General features: G+C 36.8%; 1 protein-coding gene across 4 annotated transcripts in view; it reads right to left on the minus strand.

Annotated features, from left to right (window-relative positions):
* PRKD3 (protein kinase D3) overlaps window positions 1–20,750 on the minus strand; it is a 48,048-nt gene that overhangs the window by 6,865 nt on the left and 20,433 nt on the right. For 3 of the 4 annotated variants that reach the window (XR_011599744.1, XM_070932523.1, XM_070932521.1), the window contains 13 exons: window positions 19,666–19,804; window positions 19,056–19,187; window positions 17,893–18,044; window positions 16,992–17,181; window positions 14,447–14,524; window positions 10,838–11,024; window positions 9,418–9,541; window positions 8,189–8,266; window positions 4,574–4,850; window positions 3,952–4,004; window positions 3,415–3,487; window positions 1,484–1,590; window positions 1,003–1,164 (listed from right to left, as the gene is read on the minus strand). Coding sequence is in view for 3 of the 4 variants with exons in the window: in XM_070932523.1 (XP_070788624.1) it covers window positions 1,003–1,164; window positions 1,484–1,590; window positions 3,415–3,487; window positions 3,952–4,004; window positions 4,574–4,850; window positions 8,189–8,266; window positions 9,418–9,541; window positions 10,838–11,024; window positions 14,447–14,524; window positions 16,992–17,181; window positions 17,893–18,044; window positions 19,056–19,187; window positions 19,666–19,804 (1,752 nt within the window). In the remaining variant the exon portion in view is untranslated. The remainder of the gene's footprint in view (window positions 1–1,002; window positions 1,165–1,483; window positions 1,591–3,414; window positions 3,488–3,951; window positions 4,005–4,573; window positions 4,851–8,188; window positions 8,267–9,417; window positions 9,542–10,837; window positions 11,025–14,446; window positions 14,525–16,991; window positions 17,182–17,892; window positions 18,045–19,055; window positions 19,188–19,665; window positions 19,805–20,750) is intronic. The other variant, XM_070932522.1, reaches the window with a different exon arrangement.

Consider the following 20,750-nt stretch of genomic DNA (forward strand, 5'->3'; position numbering starts at 1 on the left):
GAATTATTTCTTCATAATGGCATGAAATCTCAATCTCTTACCATTCCTATTAAGTACACAATGAATACAATATTAGGATATTAATCCCCAATTAGAATTACCTGCACACACTGTAATTTTTCTTGGAAGTAAAGTGACTTTGTTTCACATATATTTGTCTAAAACACGCTATATGCATTTAATATTCAGCAAATGCTGTATAAAGATAAGATATGCTTTTTAAATCAAGAATGAAGTTTGCTAAGTATAAGATCGTCTCTTTACTATGCTTTAGATAATGTTTTCCTCATATACAACAGAATTATTGTTATATTTGCATACATCTTTTCAAATTAAAGCTTCCTTGATTCAATTTTAAAAAATAAACATTTTTAGCCTAAAGCAAATAAAGTGATTATATAAGCAACACAAAGTATTGAAAACAGCAATGGTATGATTGCAAACTAAAACCTGGCATCATTTTTTTAAAAAACAGTCAGGAGTAATCATATCTTTAAGGCCACTCAAAGAGAGTATATATGTAGTCCTCAACTTATGACCATAATTGAGCCCAATTTTTTTCTTGCTAAGTGAGGCAGTTGTTAAGTGAATTTTGCCCCATTTTACGACCTTTCTTGCTACAGCTGTTAAGTGAATCACTATAGTTGTTAGTCACACAGTTGTTAAGTAAATCTGGCTTCCCCATTGACTTTGCTTGTCAGAAGGTTGCCAAAGGTGATCATGACCCCTGGACACTATGGGGGTCATACATGCAAGTTAGTTCCCAAGCATCTGAATTTTGATCATGTAGCATCATGGGGATGCTACAATGTTCATTAAGTGTGAAAAATTGTCATTGTAACTTTGAATGGTCATTAAATGAACTGTTTCTAAGTCACTAAGAACTGTTTCTAAGGTCTACCTGTATACCCATCATTCTTGGACTTTCCCCAAAGACAGGCCACAATAGAGAAGGTTCTCTCACTAGGGAAGAGAACATACAATTGAAAACAAAAGACTCACCTGAGTGACCATGAACTTGGTGATTCTTTCTGGAAGCCGACTTTTCTCACTGGAAAGAATCATTTCTAACATATCACCATGAAGTTTTTCCATCACAACAAAAACCCTTTCAGGAGTTTCAAACATACATTCCAGGTTTACAATCCCAGGGTGATGCAAATTCTAAGGAAATATATAGTGCTGACTCAGACAAAATATCAAATGAATAAACTCAGGAAGGATTCATTACAGATAGTATTCAGACAAAAGAAAACCATTCTATGCTTTACTATTTCAAAAGCACTCAGGCAATCCTTTGTAATACTTAGGACAATGGTTCCTTTGTTTAGCAGGTCAAAAGGTAATCTAACAGGAATAAAGAAATACACCAAAAAAAAAAAAGCCACAAGAAATTGCACCTCAACATAGATGCTTATTATACACTCACAATTTCTAATTTAAAAAAAACACACTGTGATGCAGTTTTACATCATTTTTGTACCTGCAAAATAGCCACTTCGTTGCGGAGCTGGCTTTCTTGTTTTGTAGGGAATCTCATTTTATCAATGACTTTAATTGCCACATCCCTTCCAGTCTTTCTATGTTTACCTGCACAAATACAAAGAGAAAGGGGAAGTCTCTCAGGTAGTCTTGCACAAAGAGGCAGTGTTGATGTATTTAATGGATTTAACAGAATAACAATGTTGGAAGGGACCTTGGAGATCTTCTAGTCCAATCCCCTTGCTCAAGCAGGAAACCCTGTATGTGGTTGTTTGATTTCTTCTTTAAAATCTCCAGTATTGAAGCACCCACAATTCTTTTCATTACACAGGTTTAAATTGTCATTAAATAGACTTGTTAAACTTCCAGAAACTTAACACATCTCTGGTAAAATTGTACTAAAAAAGAATGAAAGACTTGGAAATCATTAAACCAAAAATTATTCTTTTGATTCCAAATATCAGCAGCACTATCCCAGGAATTCAGGGGCAGGAGATACAAAAATAGGGCTAGACATGCCTGTGTGGCCTATGGAGTGTCCATATAATGTAAAAACTGTTCCTGAACTTTCTGCTTAAGGCTGTTATATGCATCACAAACTCTTACATATTCAAATTGAGATCCCAAAGGTGCTTTTTTTTTTTCAAGGAGCAACTGGACTTTCTGGTTTTTCTTTGAAGACGTTTCGCTTCTCATCCAAGAAGCTTCTTCAGCTCTTCTTCAATGTCTTCAAAGAAAAAATAGAAAGTCCAGTTGCCTCTTGAAAAAAAAGAGGGACAAAAGAGGGAATTGGGACAACCATGACCTGGATGACTGAGAATCTCCATAGAAATTAAAGTTGAGAAGACAATATTTAAAATGTTTCTCTTAGTCCAACTGTAGAAGTCCAACATTTTGGAAGATATACTAGTATACTATTTTATAAATACGGGTATATATCCCATTTAACAAATGTATTTTAGCTAAATGGAAAGGCACTTTATTCATTTTCAAATGTACTTTTCACATTGGTCTAAGTTTTCAATAACTGCTTTATATACAATTCTATAGGATATTGGGATCTATGAACAAAGAAATGCCTGTTATAACATTATAATACCTAATTATTCTATTGAGTATACAAAATATTCACAGTAGGCGCAGAAAACGTTAAACAAAGTGATATCAAGTAACTTATACAGCTACTATTTTAGAGGCCCAGACCTCATCTGAAGTTCCTTATTCAATACTGCTGGATCTATAACAAACTAGGGTACACAAGCTATGAAAGACAATTGACAGCAGAAACAGTAGCTTCCTTAAATATTTTAATGTAGATGAGAGATACTTTATCACTCCAGTAAAAGGCAACTATACAAGACACCGCTAATTATATGGAAATAAAACTCATGATCAGATATATATTTCTAAGAACAAAAGTAGCACTTTAGGGATTAGCAGAGCTGCCAAAGAATCAGTTTACTAAATTTATGAAAAAGACCTGTTTTATGGCATCAGAAATGAGTTGTAATGTGGAATCTACTAAAATGAAACCATGAAAAGATATCATGTTAAAGAAACTGTTTTATATTATGCCCAAATAGTTTGTGAAATATACAACTGCCTTCTTCAACCTGTGGCCCTCATAAGTGTTAAAACTTCAATTCCCAATTTTGGGAAATATGGTCTTAATGATTTTAAAGTTCCAGATTGGGGAAAAAGGAGCCTAAAGTCACTGGCAGAAGCTCTCCAGCATTTTCCCATCATTTTTTAGACAGTTGGAACTGAATTTCTATCTTTGCTATCCTGTATATCACACATCATTAATCTTGCACCATTAGTACATTACTTCTATAACCATATATTTCCATTAATAAGAAGGAGCAAGTCTGTTTTATATATCAACCGTACAGACAAAATATTTCACGTGCTGTAATATTTATTCAAACTTACCTCCATACACAATTCCAAATTGACCAGAACCAAGTACCTCATCAGCAAAGATCTGATACACTGAACTTATATCCTATGAAAAAGATATAGACAGAAGAAAGCAAATATTAGGTTCACTCACTTGATAAAATGACACCATAGCAGAAATTTGAATGTCAGATACATGTCACACAGTTAAAAGAGAGAAGAGCTGTGTCAGAGATTCTGAAGATGAATTATTGTAAAAGACCTGCTCAAGCATGCAATAACATATTGCTTTTGATATCTGAAGTTTGAATACTTGTATATTTAATCCAATTCATGCAAATTGCACTTGAGGAAATGTACATATACAAAATTTCTCATTGTATGTTTTTGTTATTAAAATGCATAACAATCTTTTTTTTAATAAATAGCATGTTAGGCTATTTTAAAAAAGTGAACAACTTGCTCCTTTACATTTCCAACATCCTTGATTTCAATATAAAATATCCATCAAGGGGCAATTAATACTGAATGATTAGAAGAATATGTTTTGTTTTTATTTTGTTAACTTACCACATTTTCTTGGATCTGGCAATTTGAAACAGAAATGCTGACACATAATTCTTCTGCAATGAAAAAACATATAATCCCTCTTTTAAACATGATATTACTCACATGGTGTTCCATAAAGTTTCATGTTTGAATGAAGACTGTAGTAATTACATGTAAAATTATCAAGTCATTGCTAGGACACTATTGGTAGGACAATAATTAAGTTATCTGATGCCTTATGGTAAAAATTGCCAATCTAATTTAAATTATGAATCTAAATATATGAAATATGAACTGAAGCTTTTATAGCTCTTGGTGAGATAAATTGAAACTAGGAAGAAAGCAATGCCAAGCAGCATCTTTTCAGGATAAAGTTTAGATGACAGTCATGGTAAATTGTTCCATATTGTGCAAAAGAGCCACTAAACACTTCTTCTCAAAGTATTGCTTCTTACTGAATGCCTTAAGAATGTACTTTTTAAAAAAGGGTAATAAATTGGTTGGTACTTGTGATGTAACTCAAACTACTACATATAAAACAATGCCATTAATTAAGTTTTGCATACTAGGAAAGAGACCCACAATATTAAAGACAGTACTTTGTCATTTAGCAGATCATCATGAAGCCTTTTTCAGCCCTTACTGTGATCTTTTCCTTGTCCTGTAGTAATGCAAGTGCTGGTCTCAGGTGTGACTGGCATTAAAGCCTGACGAATAGCTTTCTCCCAGCTCTGGGCGACATCCAATCCAACTCCAGTAGCAGCCAAAACAGGGCTATGGTGACTGCTGCCATTGTTCTCTCCAACGAAGTATATCATTGTGTCAGTTATTATTTCAAAACAGTGAGGATTGCTGCCTTGCACCATATTTGAGAAATCCCGTGGCTGAGTCACCTGAAGAATTTCAGAAAGTGGAATCTCCTGCAGAAAATATAGAATATTAAAACTCTAACAGGGAGACCTCTTTGTAAGAATACGCAACAGTACAACTGACTGCACTGAGAAAAGGTAAATATTAATGCACTCAGCTAAGAACATTTCAGTAAGTACACTTATTCCAGTTCCTTATTCATACTTCCAAGGAAGCCTCAAACATCTCAGGAAGCCAAACCAATGAAGTTATGTCTTGTTAAAAATCTAAATGGTATTTTTTCCCTAGATTAATATATCCGGTGAATGGCCTTTTGAAATTCTCTTATGCAGCCTGTAAAGTTTAATTACCTTTGAAGTTCCCAGCATCAAGTGTGCCAGTTTGCTTAACCCTGAGCTATATATTGAAATTATTTTTCACTTTTGAGGTTACACTATAGTACAAGATATTTTAATTATTTAGCAAATTATTCAGTAACATCTGATCTATTACAAGTAGTCCTCAACTTACCACAATATGTTTAGTGACCATTCAAAATTACAATGGCACTGAAAAAATTGTCAGATTCTAACATATTCTAACATTAAGAATGCATTCAAAGCTATTCTCCGTCCTCACCTAGGCTCTTCTGACCATGTCTCAGTGCTGCTTGTTCCAGCATATAAACCCTTAATACTCAGAGAAACCTGCAGTGAAGCAGATGAGGGTTTGGACAGAGGGAGCAATAGAAGCATTACAAAATTACATTACAGTGCAGAGATTGGAGCATGTTTAAAGAAGCGGCAACATATAACCAACATACTTAGAGGAGTATGCCACACTGTGTCTGCATATATTCAAAAGTGCATTGAGGATGTCTGTGTCCTTAAAAACATTGTTGTGAGGGCTAATGAAAAACTATGGTTGACATATAAGATTCTCATGATGCTGAAATCTGGAGATATGCTGGAACTTTTAAATCTGGCAAAATCTAAGTTGGAACTTAGAACAGCCAGAGCTAATTTGAAAAGTGCCATAAAAAGAGCAAAGCAAGCCCATTGTCAGAAAGTTGAGAACTTTTTTCAGGACCCAATGAACTCCAGGCATATGTATGTGGCAAAGATCCAGGCCATTACAGATTATAAAGTGGCTCCATTGAGATGCAATGGTGACACAGACTTTTTAAACGAGCTGAATTCATTTTTTGGAAGATTCGAGGCATCAAATAGCACCCCTGCAAAGAAAGCTGTGCCCCATTCTAACGAGCAAGTGCTTAGCTTTGATGTTACCTCAGTCCGGAGGACATTGCAGAAAGTTAACATTCAGAAGGCAGCAGGCCCAGATACTATCCCCGGGCATGTTCTTAGGGAATGTGCGGATGAGTTGTCTTGTGTTCTTACAGATATTTTCAATCTTTCATTGTAGCAGGCAGTGGTCCCATCGTGTTTTAAGACAGCCATTATTTTGCCAGTGCCAAAAAAAGCCTACAATTACGAATCTTAACGTTGCACTTACATCCATTCATTATGAAATGTTTTGAAAGGCTAATAAAGGACATTATTGTATCTAGCCTCCCTCCAGCATTTGACTCACTTCAGTTTGCTTATTGTCCAAATCACTCCACAGAAGATACTATTTCTTCTGTTCTCCATCTGACCTTGGCGCACGTAGAGGAAAGAAACTGATGTGCGAATGCTGTTTGTCCACTTCAGTTCAGCATTTAATACAATCGTTCCTCAGCATCTAATAGACAAACTGGGCCTCTTAGGGTTTAATACTCCTTTGTAAAACTGGATTCTTGATTTACTTATTGACAGGCCCCAGTATGTGCAAGTTGGGACTAATATTTCTAACACCATTTTCTTGAGCGCAGGTTCTCCTCAGGGCTGCATCCTAAGTCCGCTGTTGACCCATGAATGTTGTGTATAAATGATTCACCTGTGTAGATGGTTAGGAGCATCAAATTTCTAGGTGTGCAGCTAATGAGTAAGCTGGCTTGGTCGCTCAATAGCGAAACACTGGTGAAGTGGACATAGTAGCGGCTGCATTTTCTGCATCATATGAGAAAAGTACATTTTCCTTCCCCTGTCCTTACCACTTTCTATAGAGGGACAATCGGGATCATCCTGTCATACTGCGTTACAGTCTGATTTGGAAGCTTTACTGTTTCAGACAGGAAGGCAGTGCAGAGAGTGGTGAGGATGGCAGAAAAGATTATTGGCAGTTCATTCCCTTCTATTCAGGACATAGCATACAGTATAAGAATTGCTTGAGCAGGGTACGCAGGATTGTCTGGTATACTACACATCCTCTTCACAACCTGTTTTCCTTGTTAACTTCTAAGAAGAGGCTTCATAGTATCCAGAACATCCAGATTCAGCCAGTTTTATTCCATACAGTATTATGTTAGGGCGCAGGTATATACATATGTGTATGTATATGTGTGTGTGTGTGTGTGTGTGTGTGTGTGTGTGTGTGTGTGTGCGTATGTATGTGTATATATAGATATATAGATATATAGATATAGATATAGATATAGATATAGATATAGATATAGATATAGATATAGATATAGATATAGATAGATATAGATATATATGTGTGCTATGTATGGGTACACTTTTGAGAGCAGGCAACAGAATTTTATTTTTAATACGTGCCAGCGTACCCACACTAAAAAATGACAATAAAGATTATCTGATCTTAGATGCTGCAATTATTGTAAATACATGCTGGTTGCCAAATGCTCAAATTCTGATTATGTGACTGTGGGGATGCTGCAACAGTCATAAGTATGAGGACTAGTCAGAAGTCATCTTTTCAATGCCATCGTAATTTCAAACAATCATTAAAGAAATGATAACAAGTCTAGGACTAGCTGTATGTATTTACAACTTTCTTGCCACAGTTAAGTGAATCACTGCAGTTGTTAAATTAGTAACATGGTTGTCGAGTTAATGTTGTTTGTCGTAAAGTTGCAAAAGGTGATCACATGACCCCAGACACTGCAACCATCATAAATATGAGTCAGTTGCCAAGCATTTGTATTTTGATACATGACCACAGGGATCCTGCAACAGCCGTAAGTGTGAAAATGGTCATGTCACTTTTTTCAGTGCCGTTGTAAGCTTGAACGCTCACTAAACAGACTGTTGTAAGTCAAGAACTGCCCGTATTTCCTCATTTCTTTCTATCAGATTATAACTATATAAATTATAATATGTAATGCACAATCACAACAGAAAGTAGTTCACCAGAGAAAAACTATAAAACCACATCTCATTATAAATACATCAATGACATATTAACAGTTTTAAATCATACATCATCTAGCAGAAAGCAAATAAAATGAAATGATAATAGGCAAATAGCATTTTAAAGAGGAGATGAGATTTGGATAATCTTTTACCTTGTAATATTTTGTCCCAGATTCATTTTGAAATAGCGTAAGACTTTTACTGTCTAATCTCCAGTAATGCCTTTTTCTCTGCAACAAAGTACAATTACTGTTTAGGAAGCAACGTTTCATTTCTTTTGTATAGCTGCCCATCTTAAAATCAAACTCTTAGCAGCTAAATATATACTTTATGTACATTTATATATGCAGCATATAAACTATATATAGACACTATTTACTTGAACCAATTTCAAAGGTTTCAATAATCCTGCCTGTGTTTGGATCTTTTTATCAAAAATTATCATCTGTGTTACAACATTCCTAAATGAAACATTCTTAAACATTCTGAAACTGCTGTAGAAAATAATTATTAAATGAACACAGAATTTAAACAATTTCCTTATATTGGCTATGCCATTTTCTGGCACAAGGAGCTAAACCCAATTCTTAATCCAAGGCAACAGAATTAGGTATCTGCATCATGGTCACAATGCTTTGCAAAAGTCTTTATGTAATACAAGAAAGCCATTATATGCCTCAAGATTATTATTTATTTAGTGTATGGTGATGTCACATTAGCCAGGAGACTATAATGCTAATACAGAGTAATTATTTGCTGCATAAGACTGCCCGTTCCATTCACGCTCATATGCTTTCCAAGATGCACCTCAGGGGATGAGTTAGTTTCACACTAGAAAGAAATACAAACAGCATCTAGGAGCATCATCCAGAGCCTTCTCCTTCTGCCAAAGTCACCTGACAAACAGGCATTGCATCAGGAAAAGTTCCGCAGCAGCAGGGTTCTGACCATCTGCACAAAGCACTGGCTCATCTTCCCACTGAAGTAGTACCTATTCATCTACTTGCTATAACATGCTTTCAAACTGCTAGATGGGCAGAACCTGAGGCAAATGACGGGAGCTTACCCACAACACAGTGCTAGGAATCAAACTGCCAGAGCAAAAACAATCTCCACTGTCATTAAGCCACTGAGCCACCATGCCTCAAAAGAGATGATTAAATACAAAACTTTTCTGTGTCATCACCTTATCTTATTCACAGAATTTGATGGGGAGATCCACATTGGTCTCCATTTGTAATATTGTATTTTTCCATCTTGCCTTTCAGTTTTATCTTTCTGTAGGAAAGCAGCTAAATAGTTCCATTTCTTGAATGGAATACAAAATGTCCTGCACTTGGAAATCAAAGTTTTTCACCAAGAAGAGAGCTAAATTACTTACCAGGTTGTCTCGACTTGTGTAGTGAACCATCCATCCTTCTTTTACCATTGTACTGCTCTTCCTCTTTGTGTGTTTAACCGACTGTACAACTCTCATTAATGGAATGTTATTGCTTGTGGATGGGCTGTTGAAAAAGAATAAATTGCACAATCATTTATCATCCCAGCGGTGCAGCAGGCACCACTGATGCCTAAATAATGATCTTCTATAGTCTGCTACCTAGCATGTTGGGCTGGAAGCCTCTCTCTGATCATTCATTGCATCTACTTCATCAGCCATTTGCTTGGACTGAGTGTACAAGCAATCTCTTAGGCTACTTTGTGCAATCTGGACAAGCTTCCCCATGACCTGAAGACCTCTTTTCTATTTCCAATATTGGACATCTTTGCATTATATGATCAAAACAGTTCAAATATCTTGCTAGGATAAAAACAGGAGTTAAGTACCGTTTTTATTCCCAAAAAGGGATATAAACTAGATTACAAAATTTTCTAGTCAAATTAAAGGATTTACACTAAATTCAAAAATGCAGTAAAAAGGCAAAACTCCTGAATAAATGAAAATAATTCTCTTGCATTCAACTTTCCTTTGCATGGCAAAACAAGCACTATAAAGTCTATTCTACATGAGACCCAGAGGTCACCTTCCATTTCTACATTCACAGCAGGAGAGCATTCTGTTCTGTTTATTCAAGCCAAGCCCTACTTATACATGGACAGGATTTAAAACACACAGCAGATAAAAGGAACTTTTATTTTAGATGAAGAGATAGTACTTTAGCGAATGTTATAGAAATCAACTTACAAACTTTGTTTTCACAACGTAATTCTGAAAAATTAGTTTTCAATATTACTACTGTATAATTTGGAATAAATTTCAAGATATTCCTTTTATATGGCCATGTAATGAATTATAAATGAACAATTTATCCAAGTACAGTCTTGTTCCATGAACTACACTTGCTCCTCTACCTTTTTAATAATAATTTTAGAGCAAATTAGTTGCATTGCAACTTGTACACACGTATAAAGAGTACAAAAAGCTTTTTTTCGATTTGCATCTATGCTCCTTTAACCTGACTTAACAAGACATACATTCATTGTAAAAACTGATTCCTTACATTTTCTTCCAAATTAATTTACTTGCATGACGAATGAGTTTGAACTGAAATGAGCATAGTAAAATTGTCATATAAATTCAGGCCACATTTTCCATGGTTTACCAAATAAAATATTTTCATATTGCTTCTCTTAATGAATTATTTTTAGAGCCTCCTTATTGATCAAAAACCATATAAACAAAAGTGTAAATTACACAATATATTGTCTTTAATATCAGAATTAGAAACCTGGAAGCAGTGGATGATGTGCAAGGGTGTGTTATATGTGTATCCCAAGTGCAATGCCTTGATTTCACCAACCTGATAGTTTTTACAGCCTCTTCATCTTTGTCTCCATCAAGATCTGCTGGATCCATAAAAAACATTTTGTCTTCTGGAGGAGATGGTTCCTCCACATCATCCAATCCTCTCCCAACTTCACTATTCATTTCACTGCTATCAACCTCCATTGGCATATCGGTATCTTGGCTTGGGCTAGCTGGTTCTTCTTCCCAAAACAACAAAATATTTTTAAATTCACAATTTTACAATTTAATATGTGCAAAATATATTAAGAAATATATCACATTCATACAATCTGAATTAAGTATCTATCCTTATATACTAGGCTTCTGAAAAAATCCCCAAAACTCAGCCAAGAAACAGAACAAGCAGAAACTTTGGGGCAAAGCTTTGTTTTGCAACAATATCTCGTGCATGTAGGTACTTCCAGAAACAGGGCAATTCTCCATTAGTGGAAAGTTGGCATAAGTATAGTTTCCATCACTAGTGCCAGGTGACTCTCACCCCTCTGATGCAACACCATGACTAGACCTTTCCAGGAAAGGGTGTAGACAGGATGACAATCTGAAAACAGAACTCCCTCTATACCTGGTTCAATGCCCATGCAAATTAAATCTGCTTTCCTATAGCCTCAAGCATAGCAGGTAACCAAGGATAAGCAGTCCTCACTTCCCACACCATATGAATACACACACACACATAAACAATTCTCTCTTTAGAGAGCCACAGAAATCAAGCTACATAAAGTAAATTTGATAACAGTGCTTTAATTTGCTTCGGAAAAAGGCTGTCTACATATAAACTATAATTTAGCTGTTTCCTAAATGATATTTAGGAAATACCAAATTAAGATGACATGAGACAGCATTCTATACAAATGTTTACATCGAAATTAAGTTTGGGGAGGCAATTCTGTAATCATGCAAAGGATAGTCAGTGACTACTAAGATAGAAGAATTAGCATGTTGTCAATCAGCATTTTGTCTTTTTGTTGTTGTTGTTCATAGAGGAATGTTTGCTACTCTGATCTTCAGGACAATGTAGAGCATACATGTATATATGTAAAATATTTTTATTTATTTTTTATTTATTTGATTTTTATACCGCCCTTCTCCAGCAGGACTCAGGGCAGTGGACAGCCAAATTAAAACACAACATATAAAAATTAAAACAATTTAAAAGATATTAAATAATATCGACCACAATTTAAAATAACCCAGTTAAAATTAATTTCAAATTAAAACCAAAAGATGGGATCAAGCCAGCCCGGCTAGATGAAATAAGTGAGCTTTAAGGGCCCGACGAAAAGTCCAGAGGTCCGGTATCGTGCATATCTCTGGGGGTAGGTCGTTCCAGAGGGCAGGTGCCACCACAGAGAAGGCTCTCCCCCTGGGGGTCGCCAGCCGACATTGCTTGGCCGACGGCACCCTGAGAAGGCCCTCTCTGTGAGAGCGTACTGGCCAGTGGGAGGCAATTGGTGGCAGAAGGCGGTCTCGTAAATATCTAGGCCCTAAGCCATGGAGTGCTTTAAAGGTGGTCACCAACACCTTGAAGCGCACCCAGAAGACCACCAAGAGCCAGTGCAGCTCGCGCAGGAGAGGTGTCACATGGGAGGGCCCGTCGCTCCCATAATCCCCCGCGCGGCCGCATTCTGGACTAGTTGGAGCCTCCAGGTGCACCCCAAGGGGAGCCCCATGTAGACAGCATTGCAGTAGTCCAGGTGGGAGGTGACAAGTGCTTGAGTGACCGTGCGTAGGGAGTCCTGATCCAGAAAGGGACGCAACTGGCGTATCAGGCAAACCTGATAAAAAGCCCCCCTGGCCACGGCCGTCATATGCTCTTCTAAAGACAGCCGTGCATCCAGGAGGATGCCCAAGTTGCGAGCCCTCTCCGTGGGGGCCAATGACTCGCCCCCAATAACCAGCGATGGCGCCAGCTGGCTATATCAGGACACCGGAAGTCACAGCCACTCGGTTTTGGAAGGGTTGAGTCGGAGCCTGTTTCTCCCCATCCAGGCCCGCACGGCCTCCGGGCACCGGGACATCACTTCAAGGGCATCGTTGGGGTGGCCTGGGGTGGAGATGTACAGCTGGGTGTCATCAGCATACTGATGGAACTCCACCCCAAAGCCATGGATGATCTCACCAGCGGCTTTACATAAGCCTGATCTCCCCTTGCTTGCTGGAGTTTGCAAATTCCAGGTGGCCTGATCTCTGGGTAGAAAGGCAGCTGGAGACTTGCAAACTCCAGATGATTCGTGCCCACAAGAACCGGCCTGATCTCCCTTGGATAGAAGGACCCAATGGGATGGGATGGGTAGATGGCTGCATCATCCCTGTAGTCAGTCATAATGGCAAAAGACCGTATGGGTTCATAACTTTGAAAGCGGGCCATAAGTAACTTTTTGGGAGTGAGTCATAATGACTTTAAACAGTCACTAAGTCGCTGGTCATAATTTGAAGACTACTTGTAGTGAGTATTCCTCTTCAGGGCAATTTAAAAGAATTAGACAAGTATTCATTCTAATAACTCCTGTTAAAACTTCAGGCATTGCTAAAAATAATGTTTTATGTACAACTGATTTCCTTCTAGTAATTCAGATAGTCCTCGACTTACAACCAGTCACTTAGCAACCGTTCAAAGTTGAAACGGACCTCCCAAAAGTTACTTACAACCCAGTTTTGAAATTATGGTCATTGTAGAGCTCCTGCTAGGATGCAGGGGGTGGAGCAGCCTGCTCTCCTTCCCCAATATGAGATGTGGAACTCCAGATACCTGCTGTACAGAAGGTAAATGTGCGATTAGCAATGGGGAGCAGGCTGGAGAGGAAGGTATGGGACCTAGTGGGGTGGAAAGCCAGATCAAGGTCTGCAGGAAGTAGAGTACAGAGCATGGAGGGAGGCGTTGGGAGAACTAGGCAGGAGGATCTGGGCCAGCACTAGATCTCCCAGAGCCTTGCCCACCCCTGAGGTACCCACACTGGGGAGACCAGGGATAGAGGTTATTAAATCAGGTAATCACATGGGTTTCTCACTTAATGACAGTCACAATTTGTGACAATAAAGAGTAGATTCCATTACGGTTATAATTCAAGGACTACCAAACAATGTCGACTGGCAGCCCCTAGGGGAAGAGCCTTCTCTGTGGGGGCATCTACGATCTGGAACGAACTCCCCCTGGAGATACGGAGGATCCTGGATCTGCGCACCTTCCGTCGTGCGCTCAAGATTTTCTTATTTCATCAAGCTGGCCTGGCCTAAATCTTTTCCCCTTTTAAATGTAAATTTTAATTTGTTTTAAATTATTGGGTATTTTAAATTTGTCTCAGCCAAATTATTTAATTCATTTTTATTCTATTTTAAATTTTTGTATTTATGTGTTTTATTCTGTGGCTGTTCACCACCCTGACTCCTTCGGGAGTAGGGCGGTATATAAATCCAATAAAAACAAACAAAACAAACAAACAAAAACTTGTATGAATAAATTCTTTCACTCTGCTAGTTTTGACAGTCTCTAGATAGTTAATAGCAATAGCAGAACATGGAGAAGAAGTGCAAAGAAAAGCCACGCATGCATGCCTTAACCCAAAGTTATGTTTCCAGCAATACCTTACAAGACATATCTTACCTCCATTGAATACTACTTCTCCCAGACAATCTTTAGGTACTTTAGAGGCACAGCGTTTATGACAATTAAATCTGCAATCTAAATTAAGGGGAAATTTTTATTTATTTATGTATTTATTATTTTTTTATAATCTCTTTGAAGCCTCTTTTGGAAGTAACTTTTATTTATTTTCAGGACATATTTTTAAAATAATAAGAAAATTCAAATAATTCTTTGGATCAAAGCTGCATTTTCACATAAAGCTGTATGTTGCAATACTACCATTGCAAGGTTCTTTTAATTCAGCCATTCCAACTGAATGATACTGATGAGAGCTGGAGCACTCCCAAGAAGATAGCTTAAAACTAAGATCTAGCACAGAAGTTGAATTATCAATATCTAAACTGCAATTAAGAAAGTGAGTTGTGAATTCTCGGTCTACCTTGTCAGCATCAGACATGGTGCTATGTGTATTTTACATTGGCATTACAGGTGAAACTCGAAAAATTAGAATATAGTGCAAAAGTTCATTTATTTCAGTAATGCAATTTAAAAGGTGAAACTAATATATGAGATAGACTCATTACATGCAAAGCGAGATAGTTCAAGCCTTGATTTGTCATACTTTTGATGATTATGGCTTACAGCTCATGAAAACCCCAAATTCACAATCTCAGAAAATTAGAATATTGTGAAAAGGTTCAATATTCTAGGCTCAAAGTGTCCCACTCTAATCAGCTAATTAAGCCATAACACCTGCAAAGGGTTCCTGAGCCTTTAAATGGTCTCTCAGTTTGGTTCAGTAGGAATCACAATCATAGGAAAGACTGCTGACCTGACAGTTGTGCAGAAAACCATCATTGACACCCTCCATAAGGAGGAAAGCCTCAAAAGGTAATTACAAAAGAAGTTGGATGTTCCCAAAGTGCTGTATCAAAGCAGAATTAATAGAAAGTTATGTGGAAGGGAAAAGTGTGGAAGAAAAAGGTACACAAGCAGCAGGGATGACCGCAGCCTGGAGAGGATTGTCAGGAAAAGGTCATTCAAAAGTGTTGGGGACTTTCACAAGGAATGGACTGAGGCTGGAGTCAGTGCATCAAGAGCCACCACACACAGACGGATCCTGGACATGGGCTCCAAATGTCGTATTCCTCTTGTCAAGCCGCTCCTGAACAACAAACAACGTCAGAAGCGTCTTACCTGAGCTAAAGAAAAAAAGAACTGGTCTGTTGCTCAGTGGTCCAAAGTCCTCTTTTCTGATGAGAGCAACTTTTGCATCTCATTTGGAAAACAAGGACCCAGAGTCTGGAGGAAGAATGGAGAGGCACACACTGCAAGATGCTTGAAGTCCAATGTGAAGTTTCCACAGTCTGTATTGATTTGGGGGGCCATGTCATCTGCTGGTATTGGTCCACTGTGTTTCATTAAGTCCAGGGTCAACACAGCCGTCTACCAGGAGATTTTGGAGCACTTCATGCTTCCTTCCGCAGACGAGCTTTATGGGGATGCTGACTTCATTTTCTAGCAGGACTTGGCACCTGCCCACACTGTCAAAAGTACCAAAACCTGGTTCAATGACCATGGGATTACTGTGCTTGATTGGCCAGCAAACTCGCCTGACCTGAACCCCATAGAGAATCTATGGGGCATGGCCAAGAGAAAGATGAGAGACATGAGACTGAACAATGCAGAAGAGCTGAAGGCCGCTATTGAAGCATCCTGGTCTTCCATAACACCTCAGCAGTGCCACAGGCTGATAGCATCCATGCCACGTCGCATTGAGGCAGTAATTGATGCAAAGGGGGCCCAAACCAAGTACTGAGTACATATGCATTCTTATACTTTTCAGAGGTCCGATATTGTTCTATGTACAATCCTTGTTTTATTGATTTCATGTAATATTCTAATTTTCTGAGATTGTGAATTTGGGGTTTTCATGAGCTGTAAGCCATAATCATCAAAAGTATGACAAATCAAGGTTTGAACTATCTCGCTTTGCATGTAATGAGTCTATCTCATATATTAGTTTTAATATATGTTGCATTACCGAAATAAATGAACTTTTGCACAATATTCTAATTTTTCAAGTTTCACCTGTATGCATATTTAGATTTTAACCAGAATTTGAAATCATAAACTTTTTTCATCTTGTGAAAATACTAATATTTTTTGTGATCACAATGAGTTTAGACAAACAAGTCAGAAAGAAAAAAAGACTAATTAAAAAATAAATAACACTAGCCACACTGGATTAATTTTGAATCTAATATGTTTAAAATGTAACTTTGCCCAGTCTAAACCTTCAGCAGGTGATACTAACCAATAAAGAATTTCTTGCAGGCAAATGATTCAACTCAGAAGAGAATATTATTCATCAACTGTATCCAGTATATTCAAACAGCAAATTGTTAAGAGGAACAGAGCCTTCCATAAAATTTCTGTAATCTTATTGATATAGTTTCTTGAACATCATACCATTTTAAGCTTCTTATTCAGCTTTAATTTTATAATTAAAAAAGTTTTAAAGCCTTGATAGTTGACATTAACTTGCAGAAAAAACACTTGCCTTTACACTGCATTCCTTGGCGAAAAAGGCCTTTGAGCAATCGCTTGCAGTACTGACATATGGTGGGTCGAGTGTAAGAATGAACAGCAAAGGTATGTGGGACTTTCACCCGGCAAAGAACCATTTTTTCCATCCATATCGGACGCCCACTCCATGAAGGAATCCTTTTACTAGGTTCTGGATGGCAACGCTGCAAACAAAAGACAAAAAAACCTTTCAACCCTCTTTGGTTATGAATAACCCTGGATCAATCACTTTTTCTCAACCCAACCCATCTCACAGGGTTGTTGTAGGGAAAACACGAGGAGGAAGGTGTGTTGGATATGTTCACCACCTTGAGTTAACCATTTTGTTGCAGTCAAATTCAGTTTCGCCCATTCACTTTGCTTGTTGGAAGGTGGCTGGGAAGCTTGCAAATGGCACTCAGGTGAACCAGTGAAGCTATTTTATCCATCAGAAATGCATGTCAATTGCCAAGCACTCAAATTTTGGTCACTAACCATAGGGATGTTGTGAACCAATCAAAATTCACTTTTTTCAGCTTCATCATAACTTTGAACAGTTGTTAAACAATTGGTTATAAATTGAGACTAACTGTAGAATAGTGTGTCTACTAAAATACTGTTTCTACTATCAGTTTTGATAGGCACTAAAAAGTGAACTAAATGCCCAATAAACCAAAATATGCCAATGTACATGTATACACATTCATTTAAAAGCAAAAGATTATTTGAAGTGACCATTCTCAGCTAAGATTAAGTCTAAATAATATATCACTCTTAAAAGTTCCCTATGATTAAAGTGTACAGGAATTAGGATTATGTGCTTTGGGTAATAACAGTATTTTACCAAATTGTTTTTAATCCTTTAATTCTTCTTTGAAAAGAAAAAAATTAAATACCTCTTCTGTGGATGTAGATTCAGTTTGTATAGATCTTGGGATGGAAAGTGCAGATCCTGGTAACGACACATTAGATAGCCGCCTCTTTCTTACCCCACTGCAGTTATTTGGAATCTTAAAAGCACATCGCTTGTGATAATTTAATCCACACCCTAATGAAATTAATACAGGGAGGAGGAGCAAAGGAGAAGATAAACAGACTTTTACTGATGATGCTACACATTTTCTAGGATTCTATTTCATGAAAGACAGATTAAGCAAAATATATGGCAAAGATAACACATTTTTGAAAAACTGAACCAACACCTTTAACATTGCCATGATCATGTAATTAACAGCAGATCTCTGCAATGCATGGAATGTTTTTGGCCTGAATATTTGCTTTTCTGACCCCACTTCACCCTGGCTAAAGCTGGAAAACAGTGCCTGTTATGCAATTCACGCTGCTGCTGATTTTCCTCAGCTCTTTCCCCAGCAGATTATCTAAACACTGTACTCCTGAGTCTGTTAGAACCACTAGATTAGAGTACAAGCCAATGAATAGAACTTGAGTTATTAATGTGCCTGTGTATTAATACATCAGAAGAAGTGCTTCAGAATTAACAAGAGATGTATACTCTGTATGCACAGTGAAAGAAGTGCAAGAGTGCATACAAAACACTTGTTTTCAAGTTATTAAAGCTGCTGAACTTTTTTCAGACTTCAACAGCTGCTTCAAAAGCTGTTCCCAACTGTCCCCACTCATAATTTACCCAGCATTTGTTATTAGTAACTTGATAATGATTAGGAAATAGATATGTGGAAAAGGTTTTTCGTTCTAGATAACTTATAAATAAATAAAAAGTATGAAAATAAAACATAATTTACACTGATAAATCCTCCCACACAGCATCATCTCATTATTTTTAATATTGCACCAACATGGACTTTTGCATACACTACACCTTCTACAAAGAATTCAAAAGTTTATAGCATCATTTCTTACCATAAACCAAACATAAATCTTACTAGACAAGAAATCCATCTTGTAGGAAAAGAACTATTAACTTAGATTATGGTATGCAAATAACGTGCTTTTGAAAAATCTCGATAACTGTACACTGCTTCTGGGGATTTAGGACAGAAACATTGTTTATAACACTCATTGTTACTAATTGGCTTACCTTCACATTTCAGTCCTTGCCGTACCAAGCCCCAAAGCATCTCTCCACAATAATCACAAAAAGTAGGGGCTTTATAGGAATGAACGTAAAGCATGTGAGGCCGAATCTGGAAATCCTCAACTGTAGCTAATGCTTTAAAAATACATATATAAAAAAGAATACGTTTTAATGCCTTCCTGAATATTGAAGTACTAAAAAAAATGGCAATATAGTGAATACAATGCCTTAAATGCTACAAGACCATGAGACAAATACCTTTACATAAAATTTAAAAATACCATTTTCAGTATGGATATAACTATGACATTTTATACTGTTTAAAATATAATCGCCCATGAAATCAAAAGTAAAAAGCTACTGATTCCATGACATTAGGTCACTACATTAAATAAGCAGGATGAATCAATTTCCAATTTTAAAAAAGGAGTTTACATGTTTTCATCTTTAATATCAATTCCATAAAATATTTCATCAACTCTGCAGTGTGTGAGCATTTAAAAATATTTATTAATTACATTAATAATTAATTTATTAATTACAATTATTCCCAACAATGGTAATACTAGGGTATAATCAACATAAGGATTGCACTGAAAACAGATATTCTTACCAGACAGAACAACCTCAACAAGATCACCTTCCCGTATCTCTTCTGCTGATGTAATTCGCTGTAAAATATTTTCTGAGTTCAGATCATGGCGGAATAGGAGAATTTTATCATACATGCCAAAAAACCCACACTCTGGGAACTGCAATAACAAAAAAACAAAAATCTATATTAAAATATTCCATAATTTACTCTGTCATAATTTATTATTTTAACATAAAACTGTTAAGGTGTTGTCTAACATAATCACAAAAAACAAAACTGTAATTTGTTGCTGAAAAAAAGGTCATTCTGAAGTCATATTATAAGCTTCAACAAAAATTGTCTCCTAACATTACAAGTTTCTAACTGTACCATTGAGGCAATAAAAAAAATTACAATTTGCATATTTGATTATTAAAAAATAAATTTAAAGATAACAGGCCTTTATACTTCAGAAATTTGAAGTCAGTAAATGGAATCAAACTTTGTTGATGTTGTATGCAATAAAGCTACTGAATATACACATTCCACTTCAATAAAACCAATTAATCTTGACACATGCATACAGCATTTATTGTTAAACAAAAGAAATAAACACCTAAACAAAAATATTGTGTTGATGTTATCACAGTTAAATCTAATATATACGTACCCAGTTAAACAAATATCAAGTACCCTAGTTCCCCGAAAATAAGACATCCCGTGATAAGAAGCCCGAGCGCATGCACTAAAATAAGCCTCCCCCAAAAATAAGGCCTCCCTGAAAATATTTAAACGCAGAGATGGAAATCAGGTAAGACAGCAAGAGGAGCCCCATCTTGCTCCGCATGCCCCAAAATAATAAGCCCTCCCTGAAAATAAGGCCAAGTGCTTATTCCGGGGTTCAAAAAATATAAGACAGGGTCTTATTTTCAGGGAAACACGGTACATTTTAATCTCTTGTGAAATAGCCAACTCTAATATTTCTGTATTTATATTGAGAATTAAGACAGAAACTATGTGATACACCAATTCAAGGGCTAATCCTTCCTGGATTATAAAAAAAACACATCCTGAGAGTAGTCTGGCCTTTCTTGTAAATGAGATTTGCTAAACTACAAGATATT

This window comes from Pituophis catenifer, unplaced genomic scaffold, assembly GCF_029215685.1.
Source record: "Pituophis catenifer annectens isolate HBS135680 unplaced genomic scaffold, rPitCat1.0.hap2 SCAF_1, whole genome shotgun sequence".
Classification (NCBI taxonomy): domain Eukaryota; kingdom Metazoa; phylum Chordata; class Lepidosauria; order Squamata; family Colubridae; genus Pituophis; species Pituophis catenifer.